The following is a 16,045-nucleotide window of genomic DNA, read 5'->3' as shown; positions in this document are numbered from 1 at the left end:
GATCAGTGAGTTGAACGAACAAACCATTTAAATAGCTTTTAAAACCACAATGTAGGTTATATTAAACATATATATGTTAAAGCCCTGTTCAGATTGCAATATGTATTGCTCTTCTGTTCAATGTGAAATATGATCAATGACAAGCAAGTGGAGCAGGACGGGCTTAATTTAATATATACATTACCACAGGGTGTGATTCCTAATTTATTCATTAAAATGTTCCTGATTATTTTCATTTTCTCGCCCAGTATATTCTCATGTATTCGGATATCCAAGGCTGGTAATTCTTTGGCGTTGACCTCAGGAATATGAATAGCAAATGTGATAACATATTGTCTTTAACATTCCATTGACAAGTGGCTTTTGGTTTGATTTGATATGACTTGTGTAGAATACTGTTTCGTACATGCAACTTGAAATAGACACTGTGTCAGCTCAAAGCACACATAGAGCCCATTGACTAGTATTCAGTTATTGTAACGACAATAACATTCATTGTAACTATCTAGTTGTTCAAACCCTAACACATTTTCAGAAAGTTGTTGAAGTGTATTGAGCATAACGGTGCCAGTAATGCGTCCTGTGCATATACCTCCTTTGTCGTTCAAAGGCTGTACACACGAGTCAGCGAGCATGACGTTGTGATTAACATGATTTGTAAACACGATCCTGGCTGTTCAACATGGCTGGCCTTAGGATCTTTGGTGTTGCAGTCCTCTCGCGGGACTGATACAGATTACATCGGGTGAGTGTACTTAATTTATATCCTTATATTGATTGTATCTGTTTTCCTGTTGGCTTAGGGTCAATGTTAGGTCTCCACCCATATAATAGGTGTAGGAATACGCATCCCATACAAGGACACAAATAATGCCACTGTCCCAAATGTTAATGCAAAACATTTGAGTGTTTGATGAAAAATGAAATGACAAATGAGCCTCTCGTTCAAGCTGCATCGTAAGCTTGCTTTTTACCTCCACTGTTTTTATAATTTGAACTAATACGTTTTTGAGTCTTTACGTTGTATTCTGGACGCATTGGAGGAACACATGGGTCTCTGTTATGTCGTATAAGTTGAGTGTGGGAGATAAACCTGGAGTGACACGTAGGTTTTGGTGAACCAGAAAACCATGCAATTTCTGGATCTGGATGTAAATCCAGCGATCAACACATTCTGATAGAAATGGGACCGCAGCATAGGATTACTGATTGCTCTAGGACGCTTCTTATGCCTGGTCATTGTGTAGCATTTATTGAATAATTTGACGGGTGTATCACTTGTTTGCTTTGTGCTTCAATGCAATTGTAGCTTTTACATTGCTCGATATTTACTTTTGTCCATTGACAGTAAGCATAAAACCGATCGATACAATGATTTAACCCTGAAAGACGTCAAATCTACATTGGTATCTATAAATCAATATTCTATAAAGCTCCATTGCACACATCAGGAGGGTCATTCGGGCGTATAACTCGGGCGGAATATGAATACACAATGAGAAAGTGTAATCCCAAAATATAGCATATGTTACAGAATAGTTGAATTAAGCAGACCAGGTGTTTTACAAAGAAAGCCTTATCGCCTAGGGCGGAAAAATGCCCAGTACGACACCCAGAACGTGCCCAACTGTTAGCCCGACCTCAGATTGGTTGATCAAGAGTTTGCAACCTATACATATATTATGATAGCAGAATGATGGTACACTTTCACGTTAACCTCCGAAATATGAACTCGGGATAACCATAAAATGTCGAATCCTTCTATTAATTCTAAAGAAACGTATTAAAAAGAATATCAGTTTGGAGACCCTGTTTGTATCACTGTAACGTTATAATCCTTGTCTCTCCTTCTGGCTCCTGCTCACCTGAGTAGTTTATAGACACATGCTCTTATTCCTCTCACGGTGAATCTCTATCCGTGGCTTTATCCTGGCTCCTGTCCGCAAGGACACTTTGAAGACCCCATTGATGTTTCCATCACTGTTACCCACAGGGACTGCTGCCTCCCAACCAGGACACGTGTAGGCTCCTGTAGCTGTCTTGTCTCTTAATCGTATCCCTCTATATATCTCCATAGGTTCCTTCTGCCCACTAGGTCAGTCTCAAACGAATGTAGCTTGTCTTGAGATTCTTGAATCTCATCTCTCTTAGGGTTCCGTACATCAGAGCAGGTTGTAGTGCTGAATATCTCTTTATCTAATCCTAGGTTCCTGCCGGTCAGGAATGTTTGGAGACTCCTGTAGCTACTCCTGTCACTGTGCATCTTGTAACGAGACAACAGGTGCCTGTTCAGATGGCTGCGAGTCTGGATGGATTAAGGGGGAAGCATGTGCCAGAAGCGTCAGTATCACATACGTATTATCACTTTCATTTTGTGTGTGAGCAATATCTTAGACTGTGGCCATGCTTCTGGGTGACTTAGTGATGAAACAGCGTTTAAAGCTGCACCATCAATGTAGCAGCATTTCTGACCATGCCTCAGAAGTGATGTCATGGGCAAAGTCATGCGGTGACAAGATGTCAAGATAAGCCCTTACAAATTAAGCATTTCCGCGAGTATTTTCTTGAACATATTTTACATAACATATTTCATAAAGAAACTGGATAAAACCGACAGTATATAAACTATAAATAACAGAACCAATGGCGGTAACATTCATACATGTTGATATGAAATAGTAAGAAATATTTGGTCTCCGAAATATGATACCGTGTGAACTTCTGATCTGTAAATAATTGGGGTTTAACTCTCACCCACAGATGGTGACCGCAGATATATTCTGCATTCATGAAACATGATCAATCCATAATGCATCCATTGACAGATTAGCAGCAAATTTACAACATGACAAGCTCCACAAAAGATATTTGATTTAGAAACATACACGACTTGATAACTTAAAACGATGTGTCATAATATTATTGACAATCCAAAACACAACAAAACGGTTAAACAAAGTCGAACTAATGTATACCTGTAGATGAATGAAAGAACCACTTTAACTGATACTTAACTAATGATCACATATAAATGATGGTTTGGTGAGAGAGGGACATTGTTCTTTGTGTATTGCTGAAGCGGGCGAAGGCAGTGCAGCGTCACAATAGGTAAAAATCGACAAAAAATAGAAGAAGTGGTTTATCTTAGTTGTTGCAGAACAGTTCTGCAAAATGTCAGTTTTCAAATATTCTCAAAACATTGTTAACTGTTGCATTTGTCTGTGTATTTTACTGAATCTGTTTTTCTTAGCACTGGTCTTGATTGAGGTAATGCCAATGCAGTGTGATGATATCCATGATTTAATGGTGTGATGCTTTCGATCAGCAATTAGATTCAAAAAGGATTAATGTCAAGAGAACGGAACTATGATATGAGCAATAAATATTCAATGTTATCATTGGATCAAGGGGAAAAGATACGGGCCACATAATAATCACGATTAAGTTTGAAAAAAATCGTAAAACTTGAAATCCTAAAAATCAAATGCAGTGAATCATTACATCACCTTGCCGATCGGTTCATTGGAATACATGCACACAAACATTTCTAAACTGAAACGCATCAAAGATACAAGCAAGCTTAATCCAAAATTTGATTTATCAGATTCGTGTCGTTTTGTAATTCTTAGGGAAGCAACGGGTCTTGATTCAGTAGTCTACTATTCGCAATCCGGACGAATTTACTGAAAAACGCAACCGTCCGGATTAACGAGGCTTCACTGTACTACTAATGCTAGTTACTGGTCATAAGAAAAAACATCCATCAAATAAACGCATAAATACCAATCGAAGAAAGAAAACCTCGGTACATTTCCAACATAATGTCAAGATCGAATGCACAGACTGACTTTATTCAGGCATTTGCTTGGCCCATGTCCATCAACGCTCTCACCTCTGCTGCATGTAACTCAAATGTGGCGTTCGTTCATTTTATTGGTACAAAAAGAATGTGGTTTATGTCATCCTATTAACACAGTTTAAGTAAACTTAGGCTCCAGCTTTATTCGTTACACTGCTATGCAGAGTCTAACAAACCCTTGAAGATCGCGTAAGCTAACCTTTGAGCGACCTATGACTGTCCAATCAAACGCGAGACAGCCGAAAGAAGTTAACCAATCAGACAACGGCTACTATTCAGGATTCGGCAGGACTTACAAAATGTTTTGGATTTTCTCTCTAAGGTCGCTGACACTGATCTCTCAACAAAACAAACTATTCGCATTAAACACAGACATTTGACCTGTAGTATATACACTTAGAGGCTTCTGATAACATGGTTACTGCTTACATTTCCGCAAGATGATCCTGAAACGCTTTATAAACACACTGATCACATGAAGGTCTGAGTGGCGGAACCCCAAAATCTTATAAATGACCCTGACTGTTGTCTGAAAACATGCATTTACAAAAAATTGTTCGCTGAATTAGCGTCACTTGTAGAATCATATTGTGCCATTACTTGGGGGTGATGTTGTGGAATAGTCTCACAGCTCGCTGCTGACGTACATGATTCCCATACACAACAACCTGTCCGCCCTGTCCATTTGACCAGTTCAGTCAGAGTCAACCCCAAACCTTGCAGGAAGTGGGGAAAACATTCATTTCGGTTAGACGACTTTCCAGTGCGAGTGTTCCGAGATGTTTGCCTGCCCATAATGAGCCAGTGTTTTGCCGACACGAGCGCCCCAGGTATGGTCACAGTCATTACTGACTTCATCTGTTCTAGATAACAGTATCATCAGATTGAACGTGAACATGTTTTTTCCAGTAAAATGATGCTGTAATCTACTTTCCATCGTCAGTATTGTCACCCGGATGGTTCCAGAATCTTCATATAAAGTACCGTTTCTATTCACGTCGTAGAAACGGCAGACAGAAATATTCAGATCTCATCACTTCTCAAAATCTTTTGACATAGAAGAGGCATGCACATTTATAAGTGTACTCCGACATCCATCCAGTGATTAAGTACATTAGACATATCCATACAGGAACTTGCTCTTGATCGTTGATTGATAAATATTTACAAAGCTTTTGTTTGAGTATGCCACTGCTTTTCATGTAAAATGGTTTTGCCGTCCGTAAAACAAAAGAAAATTAAACCATTTACCTTTAAATATATGTTTTAAAATGGGTAATACATATTTTTATTACAAGCGAATAAAAACGCCTGACGAGAAGATTGTTCAATGCGAAATGCATGCTTGCATTTAGAAAACATTGCACTGAACAAGACAACATCAACAACATCTGGAGTGGTTGAAGGTTGGTCCCCATCAAACGCCAGTGGATGGAGACAATGACATTGATGGTGAGAACAGAACATGTTTCCACGCTGCTACATCTCCGTCAGACTGGACAGTGGATCTGGGCCGGGACTTCCAGCTGTATGACATCAGGATCTACAGTAGAAGTGGATGTAGGTATCCTAAGCGTCAGCATATTTTGTGTTATTATTGTATCATGTTTACTTCCATATTTCAATATAAAAACACAATTACATTTAACAATTGAATCCAACATGCATACAAATAAGAGAGTATGAAAAATAGTTGGAAATAATAAATTGTTATTGATATGTTCATTTGTATTTATTTCGCATAAGTTGTTATAAGCCACTTTGTTTGTACCCATCTCGATCTGTGAGGTGAGGTGAAATGGGGTTTAACGGCGTATTTCGCTCATATGACGACGTGCATGCGTGTGTTTGTGTGGCTGTACTAGCCCAGCCGGTTTTAATGCTAGCTCAGTGAAATGCCATGCAGCAGTTAAGCATGAATACCCCACTCACACACGTTTTACTGACTCCGAACCGGCTGGTCTTTGGTACCAATTAATGCCGAGCGCCAGGCAGGGACCAACAAGTACCATATTTTAACGTCGTTTGGTGGTATGACGCGACCGGGGATCGAACCCGCGACCTTCCGCTCTAACTACTACACCACGGATGCCCAGATTCAATAAATGATTGGTGAAAAATATGTTTCATGTAATGCTAATTATATTCCGAAAAGCTCACACGGGAAATGGCAACTCTACCATATACCTGAACACCATATACCCTGAACAACACTACCAACACCACCACCACCAACTGCTCTACCCTCCCGAGTTCATCCAACACCACCACCAGCCAAACTGATGTGACGTGTAACGGTACAGGCAGATACGTCACGATCAAGAACCTGGGGACAGGGCCTGGAGAAAATGATACACTCAACATCTGTGAGGTGGAGATTTATGGTGAAGATGATGTTATGTTATACGTTCATGCTTTTAACCGTTGTTAACACTTACTCTGATAAACTGACATTTTCATGAAAGTTTTCATTAAAGAGAGACGTTCCGATACCCTTTAATGTCTTGGTCTTGATCCACAAAAATTTTGATCACTCTAACTAGACAAGGGGATGAGAAATTACCGAGATCTCACTGATGCTCAATGCAAATTTCTACATATAAAATTCCTTTACTGATGAATAAATAGTTAATCTTTGTTCACAAGCATGTGCAAACATATCACCCTTTGATTATATTTCAATTTGTTTTTGAGGAACTATATAATCATTTCTCGACGTTAAGAAATCATTGAGTTAGAAATGTGATGTAAATGGTATTATCTTTTGTACTGATCTCGATTATGTATTTGATTGTAATATGTAAATATAACTCAAGTAATCATTCACAATTATTCAATGATTAAAGTACCATATTGACTGGTTTTACACACAGAGATAATTTTGACATATCTAGAAACAAACGAATGACATTGCATTTACGAGGTGACATATTTGATTTATGTCAAACACCTACATGATGGTTTGAATAATGCGTACACTGCACATTATCACCCTTCAAAATATTCACTATAATTCGGAAAATCTGGTAATGGTAATTGTTTCAAAAGGAACATCCTAACTAAAGTTATTCGTTAAACAATGTTTGCAAATAAAAGACTGTTTAGTCTTCAGTACGGATAAGAGCCGAGTTCCTGTCTGACACACATAAGAAAAAACAAGATGTATGGACGTCAACTTGTTTATTGTGGATAACACGACGTTTCAAAGTGTATGCTTGCTTCTTCATTAGGTGTATTCCACTTCTAAATGCCTTTCAAAGATATGAAACTCATAACTTATCTTCATGTATGTGTATGAATTAAGATGAGTCACTTTCCTTCAGATTATTCATATTGTTTTGTACGCGTTTCTTAAATAGTAGCACTAAAAGACATTTTACCTGTTACAGTCTGCAGTCAGAATATCTATTGGAAAGACTGTGATAGTTTCTGTCACTGCCTGAATTCAACCTGTGATCGGTGGACTGGATTGTGTCCTGGAGACTGTAGACCAGGATGGCAGGGCAGAGATGTGACACAGGTGAGACGTTACTGCTGGCAGGATTGGTGGGTTCCAGTCAGTGGTACTAGAGACTGTAGACCAGCGTGGCAGGGACAGAGATGTGATACAGGTGAGACGTTTCTTCTAGCAGGATTGGTGGGTTCCAGTCAGTGGTACTGGATACCGTAGATAGTATACGGGCTAAGGTATACTCGCCCTATTGTTGACTGTGACCTCAGGTTAGTCATAATTGATGCGAGGGAAAAACAAGACTCGAGCTTTGACCTCGTGTCTAGGGGAATGTTAAGTGGTGGATCGACATCACCGCATGATTCGTTTCACACACTTACCTCGGAAGCTTGAAAACTCTATTGCTACGTAACTCTATAAATGATATACTTGATATTTGTCTTTACTGCTTGCAACAACACTACCTATGGCATTAACTGCAACGAAACGTGTACTGGGCGGAAGTGTTCAGCTCCAAATTCGTTATGCGACCGTCACAATGGCGCATGTGACACAGGATGTCTTTCCGGTTGGACAGGTGCTGATTGCACACGAGGTAAAGAATGTTGAATTTTTATTCGTAATAAATGATAAAGATTTGGGTGGCGGATCTTGGAATTAAACTTGAAATTAAAATAAATACGTTATTCAGAAAGGAGGCCTGTCACACAAAGCTACCAAGAAGAACATCAGTATATATTAATTAATTAACTGTCCAACACATTGCGAGCTCTTCATTTCTTGTTATATACTGAAAGCTGTTAGAAACGCATCACCCATTCTGATGATATAAGTGTTACTGACGTGAATGGTTCGAACCCAAAGATGTGATACAGGTGAGAGTGTGGTTCTGGGTGCCTGATTTTCAGGTTCAGACAGTAAAAACTGGCAATGAATGCACATGCATTTTAGGTGTTAGTATGTACCTTGAACAGTTATGTCGTTATTAACTAGTTGTTGCTGAGATGACATCTGCATGGAATACCTTGTTTCTGGTGGACGGAAATAAAATAAACATAAAGGAAACGTATCGGCAATAAACGTGAGATTACTGATGGCGACATCCATTGCAATTAATGAAATAACCAACAAATAAACATTTAGCAAGAATGTGGTATAGACTCATTTCCTCCTGGCAGCATGTACTGCTGATTCCTATGGCTCAAACTGTGACAAAGACAGTGGATGCTGTGCTTGGCATCACATGCATTGTGATGTCAGTGGTGCTGAAAGATGTCCAGTATATATCGCTCTCTATCTATGTATTTATTTGTGAGTGTGTATGTGTGTGTGTGTGTGTGTGTGTGTGTGTGTGTGTGTGCGTGCAGGTAGCGAAAAGGTAACGTTGATTGATTAACGTTAATGACTGAAACAGTTTTAAGAATGCTGGTGAAACGTCTTTACCAATGTCTTTGCAGCTCCAATATCAGGCACCGATCATGACTTCCTCAATATCACACTTCCACTAATAGTGGTATCTACAGTGGCTGGTGTCCTGGTTGTCCTCGTATTGGCCCTCGTTGTACTCTTAATCAGGTGGGTAGTAGTCACTTCTTTCACGGTCTGTCAACAGGTGGTAGCAACAATACCTGATACCATGCGGTTATAAATATACGGACAAAACTGATACTTACTTCCACCTAATTAATGCAGTAAATGCTTACTCACACTAACTTACTAACGCGCACAGCATGTACACATTATATATCCACTAGGAACCTATCTCCTTCCTACTTACTGAAAGTATCACCATCATCTTTGTAATATGTATAAACCATGTGCAGTGCATCTAATATCTTGTGCTAATTAAATAATAAATAGTTCCACTCACATGGGTCTGAATTAAAAATATTATCTATATTTGACCAACCGCATGCATGTGCCACAATGAACATATCGCCTGACATAATTTGAAAGGCTGGAGTCGTCCAGTTGTACAGAAAGAAGCATGTTGCTTCGCAGGAATTCATTTATATTCAAATCATGTCAGGCGAACGATGTCTAAACTATTTAGATGGCGTTACTGACAGGTACATTGTATAGTCCGTTTGGCTCAAAATCGGACCGATGAATTGCAATCTAACTTGAAAACTACTAAACATATAATATTCAATGAAACACTGACCATGATCAAAACATCAGACCAACTCTGTGATTTGTTTGCAGAATTTATGTCCTAATAATAAAAAGTTGTTTAACAAACTATCATTAAAAATGAGGAGGGAGGACTGTAAAGAGAGGAACAGCCAGGTGTTATTGAATCATTTACCTGTGCTGTGCTGCCTCCATCCTTTCACGCACACCTGGCCGATCGTCTCTTTGCACCCCTCCTCCGTAACAAATCGTGAACTTTGTTATTTTTAGGACATACATTCTGCAAAAAATCACGGAGTTGGTATGATGTTTTGTTAATGATCAGTGTTTCTTTGAGAATTATATGTTTCGTAGTTTTCGAGTTTGACTGCAGTTCATCGGTCCGATTTTGAGCCAAACGAACTATACCTGTATAGATTTAATAGCATATGTGTATTTGGATCTGAACAGTTGTATAACAGAATCGTTTACTATTCTGGTGGTTGAGGGCACTGGTTCCAGGAATCGCGTTCCTTTGCACAATACACCACATCGACCCTTACTGCACATCTGAATCTATTCAAAATTGTAAATGCTTACTTATTTTCCAACAACAATATAATGAATTAAGAACCATATTCATGATACCTACATATATATCTTCCTTCATGGATCAAAGGATGGTGGCACAGATGCAACTGCCACTATGATATATACATACTTTACAAGACTGCACACACATATTGAACGTTCAATACAAATGAACAAAAACTTGAATCTGTTTTGATAAATAGTTTGGGGAAAACAAGAATTGGAACTCTAAATTTCTAAAACTCTTTGATAATCAGTATCTTTCATACTCGGTCATTCACTGACCACAACAAAGACTTTCACTCTAACTCTAAACAACTCAGAACACATCTACACATAATAACTAATATACCTAACGCCGAAATGATGTCTAGTCAAATTAGGTTGAAAAGTTAATCAGTGTTATCTTGACGGATTGGAGCAAGGGACGTTTTGCCCATAGCATTGACATACACGAGACTCCTAACTGATGGAAATATACTGAGTCAAAAAGAAACTTCACATTCTTTCTTCAGGGCACTATAAAAGAACAAAGAGATGTTAAGATGGTTAAATTGTTATTATTTCATTGCTGAGATCTGTGTGATGTACTCGATACACTGACAGTGCCATAATCAGTTCCATTAGGCTACACCGCCGTTCCAAAACATGGGTATACAGAATGTCAAGTCACAAGAATATAAATGCGAAATTTCTCAGTTCAATATCGTGTATGGCCGCCCCGCGCATTCACCACTGCCAAACACCGTCTCCTCATCGACTGCCTGATGCTTGTGAACACGTGGTTGGAGATTCTGCGCCATTGCTCTTGCAAGGCAGCGCCAAGTTCCTGCAAATTCAGAGGTTGGTTCCTAACACCACGAAGCCTTCTCCCAAGTGCATCCCAAACGTGCTCTATTGGATTAAGGTCAGGGGACCTCGATGGCCAGTCCATGACGTTGATTCCAGCGTTTGAAGGAAATTTCGTGTGAACATCGCGGTATGCAGCCGAGCATTATCATGCTGGAACTGTAGACCTGGGCCATGAGCCGCCATGAAAGGAACGAGTTCAGGGGTGAGCGCCTGGTCGCGGTAAGCAGCAGCTGTGAGGTTTCCACGGATGACCAGAAGTCGGGAACGGTTGTTCCCACAGAAAGCACCCCACACCATGCAACTTCCGCCCCCGAATCTGTCGACTTCCTGTACACAACATTGGGCATACCGTTCACGACGTCGTCTCCAGACTCTATGCCTGCCGTCCGCGAATCTGAGGGTAAACCTGGATTCATCGCTAAAGACGACTCGATTCCAGTCTCTCTGGGTCCATCGGAGGTGACGTTGGGCCCACAGCAGACGTTGACGTTGATGAAACGGCGTCAATATTGGCCCACGATATGGACGTCGAGAATGGAGATTGGCAGCCCGCAACCGATTTCGAATGGTCTGTGAGGACAGTCGACCTCTAAACATCTCAGCCCTAGTTCGTGTAGCCGGCAGAAATCTGTCACGTAGGTGACGTAGGACGATTTGACGGTCTTCTGCTCGTGACGTCACACGTGGACGACCCGACCTTGGGCGATCAGAAGTGGTGCCAGTTTGTTGTAGACGACCTCGCAAGTCATACACAGTACGACGGCTGCATCCCATTGCTCTTGCGACGTCAATAACTGATCTTCCCGCTTGCAACATGCCAACGGCACGTTCGCGTTGCACATTTGACAATCGTGGCATTTCAAGTACCGTTAGAACTGTGGTTTAAAAGTGTTTTTCATTTCTTGAGGCCAATGCAAACACGTGCATATGAAGAAAACTTCCATGCGAAGATCACGTGATCGACTGCACGTGCAAAACCTGATTTGGCACTAACGTCATTTGCACGACGAATGGATGGGTTTGAGTGGGTTTTGCTAACGTTTTTCTAGAGTCGAAAGATAGGGATCCCATTTCGGATACATAGATGTATCATCAGAGAAAAATTATTCATTATTTTTCAAATTACATTTTGTGAAGTTTCTTTTTTGACTCAGTATATGTATACCTTTATCAGTTTAGTGTCTTAGGCTATTAAGATTTTGAACTTTGGTTAATATTTCCTTTTGGCAGTCATCACGGGATTGTATATTGGGTAGATTGACTATAGTATCAAGATGGTGGAACGTTTCCTTTCATACAGATATTCCAAAACATTTAAGATTTATGCTTATGCTTTGTAGAAGACGCGGAAAGCAAAAGAGAGTGCACGAGACAAGCCCGACACTGACAAGCCTGTAAAAGGAAGGATTAGTGAAGGTAGTTTTAATCATTCCTTCTTATCATTTTCGTTGCAACATGCACAGTGAATAAGAAATATCTAGCTTCAAATAACCTCATTTGAAGACTATAAATATTGCTTTCATGGCACTCTGATGTTATTTCGCGCTAGATTCTCAATATCCCTCTTACGAGAAACATTGCAGTCATTTTCAGTCCAAATTCAGTTTTCAAAATTTATGTTGGGTGACGCAAGTCATGCATCGGGGCTTGTTCCATGTACTGTTCCATTAAATGGTTTAATAATCACGACACGTGTTTACTTCCAGTGAACGACAGCAGTAAGTACGTGAATCTTAGCTTCGAGAAAGAAGAAACAGTAGATGAACCGTCCAGAAAGAATCCAGAAGAAAGAGCGTTTGGTGGCATTCAGTCGAAGTCTCCACGGGATGTCTATACGACTGTCAACAAGAAATCAGCTAGAGGGGGTTCACGTGACCGTGACCTAAAGCGTGAAGTCCCCCAAGAGACGGATGATGAGGACCACAATGCCATTGCCCTGGTTGTACAGGTTGAAGACACACCAGATGTCCCTGGCAGGAACTACTACAACACTTACGATGCTGGACACCGCCAAGTGATTCCGTTGTCCCAGCCTCAGATAGACGAGCAAATGAAATCAGCAGTAGAAGAATTTTATGTAAGTTGTGTCCAGTGTTGTTTGTTCTGCTTAAACTTTGGTCATACTGAATATTTCTCTTGTTTAACGCCCCACTCATACTTTATCAAAAGGAAAAGGGTTTAGATGTGTAATTGTGTTATTTTTCAGCGACTACCGGAGGGTTTCGTCCACTCCTATAGCGAATCTCAACATCCTAGAAACAAAGGAAAAAACAGGTTCAAAGGATATTACCCATGTAAGTACATTTTGCAGAGGAGGGGTGGAAGCAAATGCTAAGATTTGCCATGTAATAAGTCTGCCATTGTCAAAAAATCGATGTCATTATTTTAACAAATAGATGACTACAACCGTGTGGTGTTGCACGACGGCAGTGAGAGCACAAGAGGAGACTACATCAACGCCAGCTACATTGACGTGAGTTTTTGCCCAAATTCAGTATGACGACCTGAACTGCAATCAAAACTCTTAACTTTTATGTAACAAAGAACTAAATACCCTATCATAATAATTTTATTAAATTCTGTTTAAATGATACATGTGTGGGCTATAATGTCTCAGTTTATATGTTTATGTTATACAGACACATAGACACATATATGCGAGCAACATTGAGACTCGCTTATATCGTACAGCTATTATGATAAAGTATGTGAGTATATGTGAGCGTATAAAGCATAAATACTATGAAGAGGTAAAGGTCTGAACCGTTTGCTGAAATGACATTAAACATATTTTTCCAGGGTTATAAAGCAGAGAAACGTTACATCGCAGCACAAGGTAACTCTTCACCAGAACAAAGGTCTCCGAAATGCAATTTGTGACAGATAAAATTGATAAAATCTTCATGGCAAATTAGCTGTTCAAGTCAGTACAAGGGAATAGTGATACCCCTTTTGATATTTTTTTAAAGGTGGCTTTGTGTAGTTATCTGTATAGTATCCCGCATATTCATGTGAAGTTTCCATTAGGTCCCTACAGACCAGAAGTCGTGGTGGATTTCTGGAGGATGATCTACCAGGAGCATTGTGCAACAGTTGTCATGTTGACGGAGCTTGTTGAGACAGGGAAGGTAATAAGGTTATCCTTTCTTGTGGCAGAAAAGGAAACAAAACATCCATTGGAAAAAAATGACAAGGCTCAAAGACATAGATTAAACATTGTTACTGTTAGAGTATTATGTGATGGTTGTTTCTCCAATGTATGAATTTCCCTAATATTATGCTACAGACTAACTTCCCAAAACCAGAGTGAATGGTGTCGATATGTGTAATATCCCCCTGTTACTGTTGCAGATGAAGTGTCTTCAGTACTGGCCTAAGCAAGGCTCCCTCCAATTTGGTGACATTACAGTTACCATGGAGACAGAAGCACGCCTCGCAAACTACAAAATCACCAGATTGTCCCTTCAGAATGAAAAGGTATAGAAGATGTTTTGCTTCACACACATCACAAATAAAGGAAAAGAGAAGATAATCCCAACATTTGATGACTGTGTGGCATGTCACTGAGTGTTTTCTTATTGAACCGCCGTGATATTGCAGGAATATTGCTAAAAGCGGCGTAAAACCCATCTCACTCACTCTCCTATTGAAAACGCGAATTAATGTAAATCGTAGTAAAAACCCGAAAAACACATCGAATGTGATGCAGGGTTATTGATGTGACAAGCCTTATTTCAGTATTTGTCCCGATAAAAGTTTGTTATAGGAGTTTAATTGTATTGTACAGCACACATACATTCTTAAATACTATCAACAACTATTATACAAAATACTAGGAAGCCAAGGTCCGACATCTCAACCACTTTCAATTCAAGGGCTGGCCAGATAATGACGCACCAGACACTTCCGCCTTTCTGGAGTTTATGTGGAGAGTCAAGGGCACTTCCGGCGGGCTAGAACACCCGATCGTTATTCATTGCAGGTACATGGTTTGTCTGATCATACACGTGCATATGCATTTACTGGAATCAAATAGATGACAGCAACCAGTAACCACTTACAGTTATTCACATTTACTTTACTGAACAGTCACAGTTCATTGTATGTATTGTTTGTTTTTAAAACACACAGGAATGTATACCAGTGGCTCCATTGGTAAGTGTTGTAATTAAGTGAATTGGAACTTTCTTCGTGGTATCGGCCCCAGTTGATTATGAGCTAGTTTCGAGAAGCGTTTTTCGTCACTGTTTAAATTCACTATTGCTATTATAATTGACTTTCACACATATCACGCACTGCCGTCTTTAACATTGAACGTTAAACATAAAGATTATATTTCATAAGTTTTTTTTACATTTTTATCCATAACAACGGTAAAACAGTTCTAGTCATTCACCCGACATTGTTTTAATTATGTAATGAATGTGTCTGCTTCTTTGATAAATGACATCAATAATAAGCTATTTCTAAAAAAGCATTTCCTTTGACATTGTTTCTTCGTGCACATAATTTTGGCAGAAATGCAAATGCTATTGGGCTGATTAAAAAGTGGACTAAAATGTTCACACATACGAGAAGCCCTCCATTAACATTTGGACAATGCATTACACACTATATTTTACACATACAAAAGACTGCGGGAATCTAATGACTAATTCGCATGTTAGATGTTACTGGATGTATCCCATATATTATGACTGCTTCCTTTGTTTTGCCAGTGCTGGTGTTGGACGGACAGGGACGTATATAGCTATAGAGAGTCTCGTGGATCAGGCAGCGGTAGAAGGCAAAGCTGACGTCGTCAGCTTCATTTCCAGCATGAGAGGCCAAAGGAAGAACATGATACAGAATAAGGTGAGTACACCACCAACACACTGTGCAGTTTATATGTTATCTATCCTGGCTTCCTGACATCATTTTCTCTTCGTCTAACACCAGGAGCAGTACATGTTCCTGCACCAGGTCGTGGACATGGCGGTGTCAGAGGGGACACCTCATTGGACTCGGACATGATCATACAGACTGATCTCAGTCACGTGTCTGAGGTTACCATGGGCAACAAGAATGTACAGCAACATCTTGAGGTGGGTCAACTCCAGAACATTTTCTTGTTTGTATATTGTTTATTATTGTTTAACGCCGCACTCAGCAATATTCCAGCTGTATAACAACGGTCTCTA

At 39.8% G+C, this 16,045-nt stretch overlaps 3 protein-coding genes across 3 annotated transcripts in view; all 3 read left to right on the top strand.

Moving 5' to 3' along the window:
* The window catches only part of LOC124271261, a 71,188-nt gene extending 65,736 nt beyond the window's left edge, over window positions 1-5,452 (top strand). Inside the window, exons 20-21 of the mRNA XM_046706362.1 lie at window positions 2,207-2,340; window positions 5,215-5,452. Of these exons, the coding sequence (XP_046562318.1) occupies window positions 2,207-2,243 (37 nt within the window). The 3' untranslated portion in view covers window positions 2,244-2,340; window positions 5,215-5,452. The remainder of the gene's footprint in view (window positions 1-2,206; window positions 2,341-5,214) is intronic.
* LOC124271260 (multiple epidermal growth factor-like domains protein 10) lies at window positions 4,656-12,608 on the top strand. The gene is made up of 8 exons (XM_046706361.1): window positions 4,656-4,689; window positions 5,288-5,419; window positions 6,058-6,243; window positions 7,249-7,470; window positions 7,759-7,905; window positions 8,768-8,885; window positions 12,206-12,281; window positions 12,572-12,608. Exons 1-7 carry the CDS (start codon window positions 4,656-4,658, stop codon window positions 12,261-12,263), a joined length of 897 nt encoding a protein of 298 aa, XP_046562317.1. The 3' UTR covers window positions 12,264-12,281; window positions 12,572-12,608.
* LOC124271258 (receptor-type tyrosine-protein phosphatase alpha-like) lies at window positions 12,321-16,012 on the top strand. Its single transcript, XM_046706360.1, has 10 exons — window positions 12,321-12,327; window positions 12,572-12,942; window positions 13,072-13,159; window positions 13,262-13,338; window positions 13,665-13,701; window positions 13,893-13,993; window positions 14,217-14,342; window positions 14,702-14,847; window positions 15,584-15,719; window positions 15,804-16,012. Exons 1-10 carry the CDS (start codon window positions 12,321-12,323, stop codon window positions 15,876-15,878), a joined length of 1,164 nt encoding a protein of 387 aa, XP_046562316.1. The 3' UTR covers window positions 15,879-16,012.
* The last annotated feature ends 33 nt before the right edge of the window (window positions 16,013-16,045 follow it).

Source organism: Haliotis rubra, unplaced genomic scaffold (assembly GCF_003918875.1).
Source record: "Haliotis rubra isolate DU_JTF1 unplaced genomic scaffold, ASM391887v1 Scf1590, whole genome shotgun sequence".
In the NCBI taxonomy this organism is placed as follows: Eukaryota; Metazoa; Mollusca; class Gastropoda; order Lepetellida; family Haliotidae; genus Haliotis; species Haliotis rubra.
The sequence above is the reverse complement of the archived record's forward strand: the minus strand, read 5'-3'. Positions and strand labels throughout refer to the sequence as shown.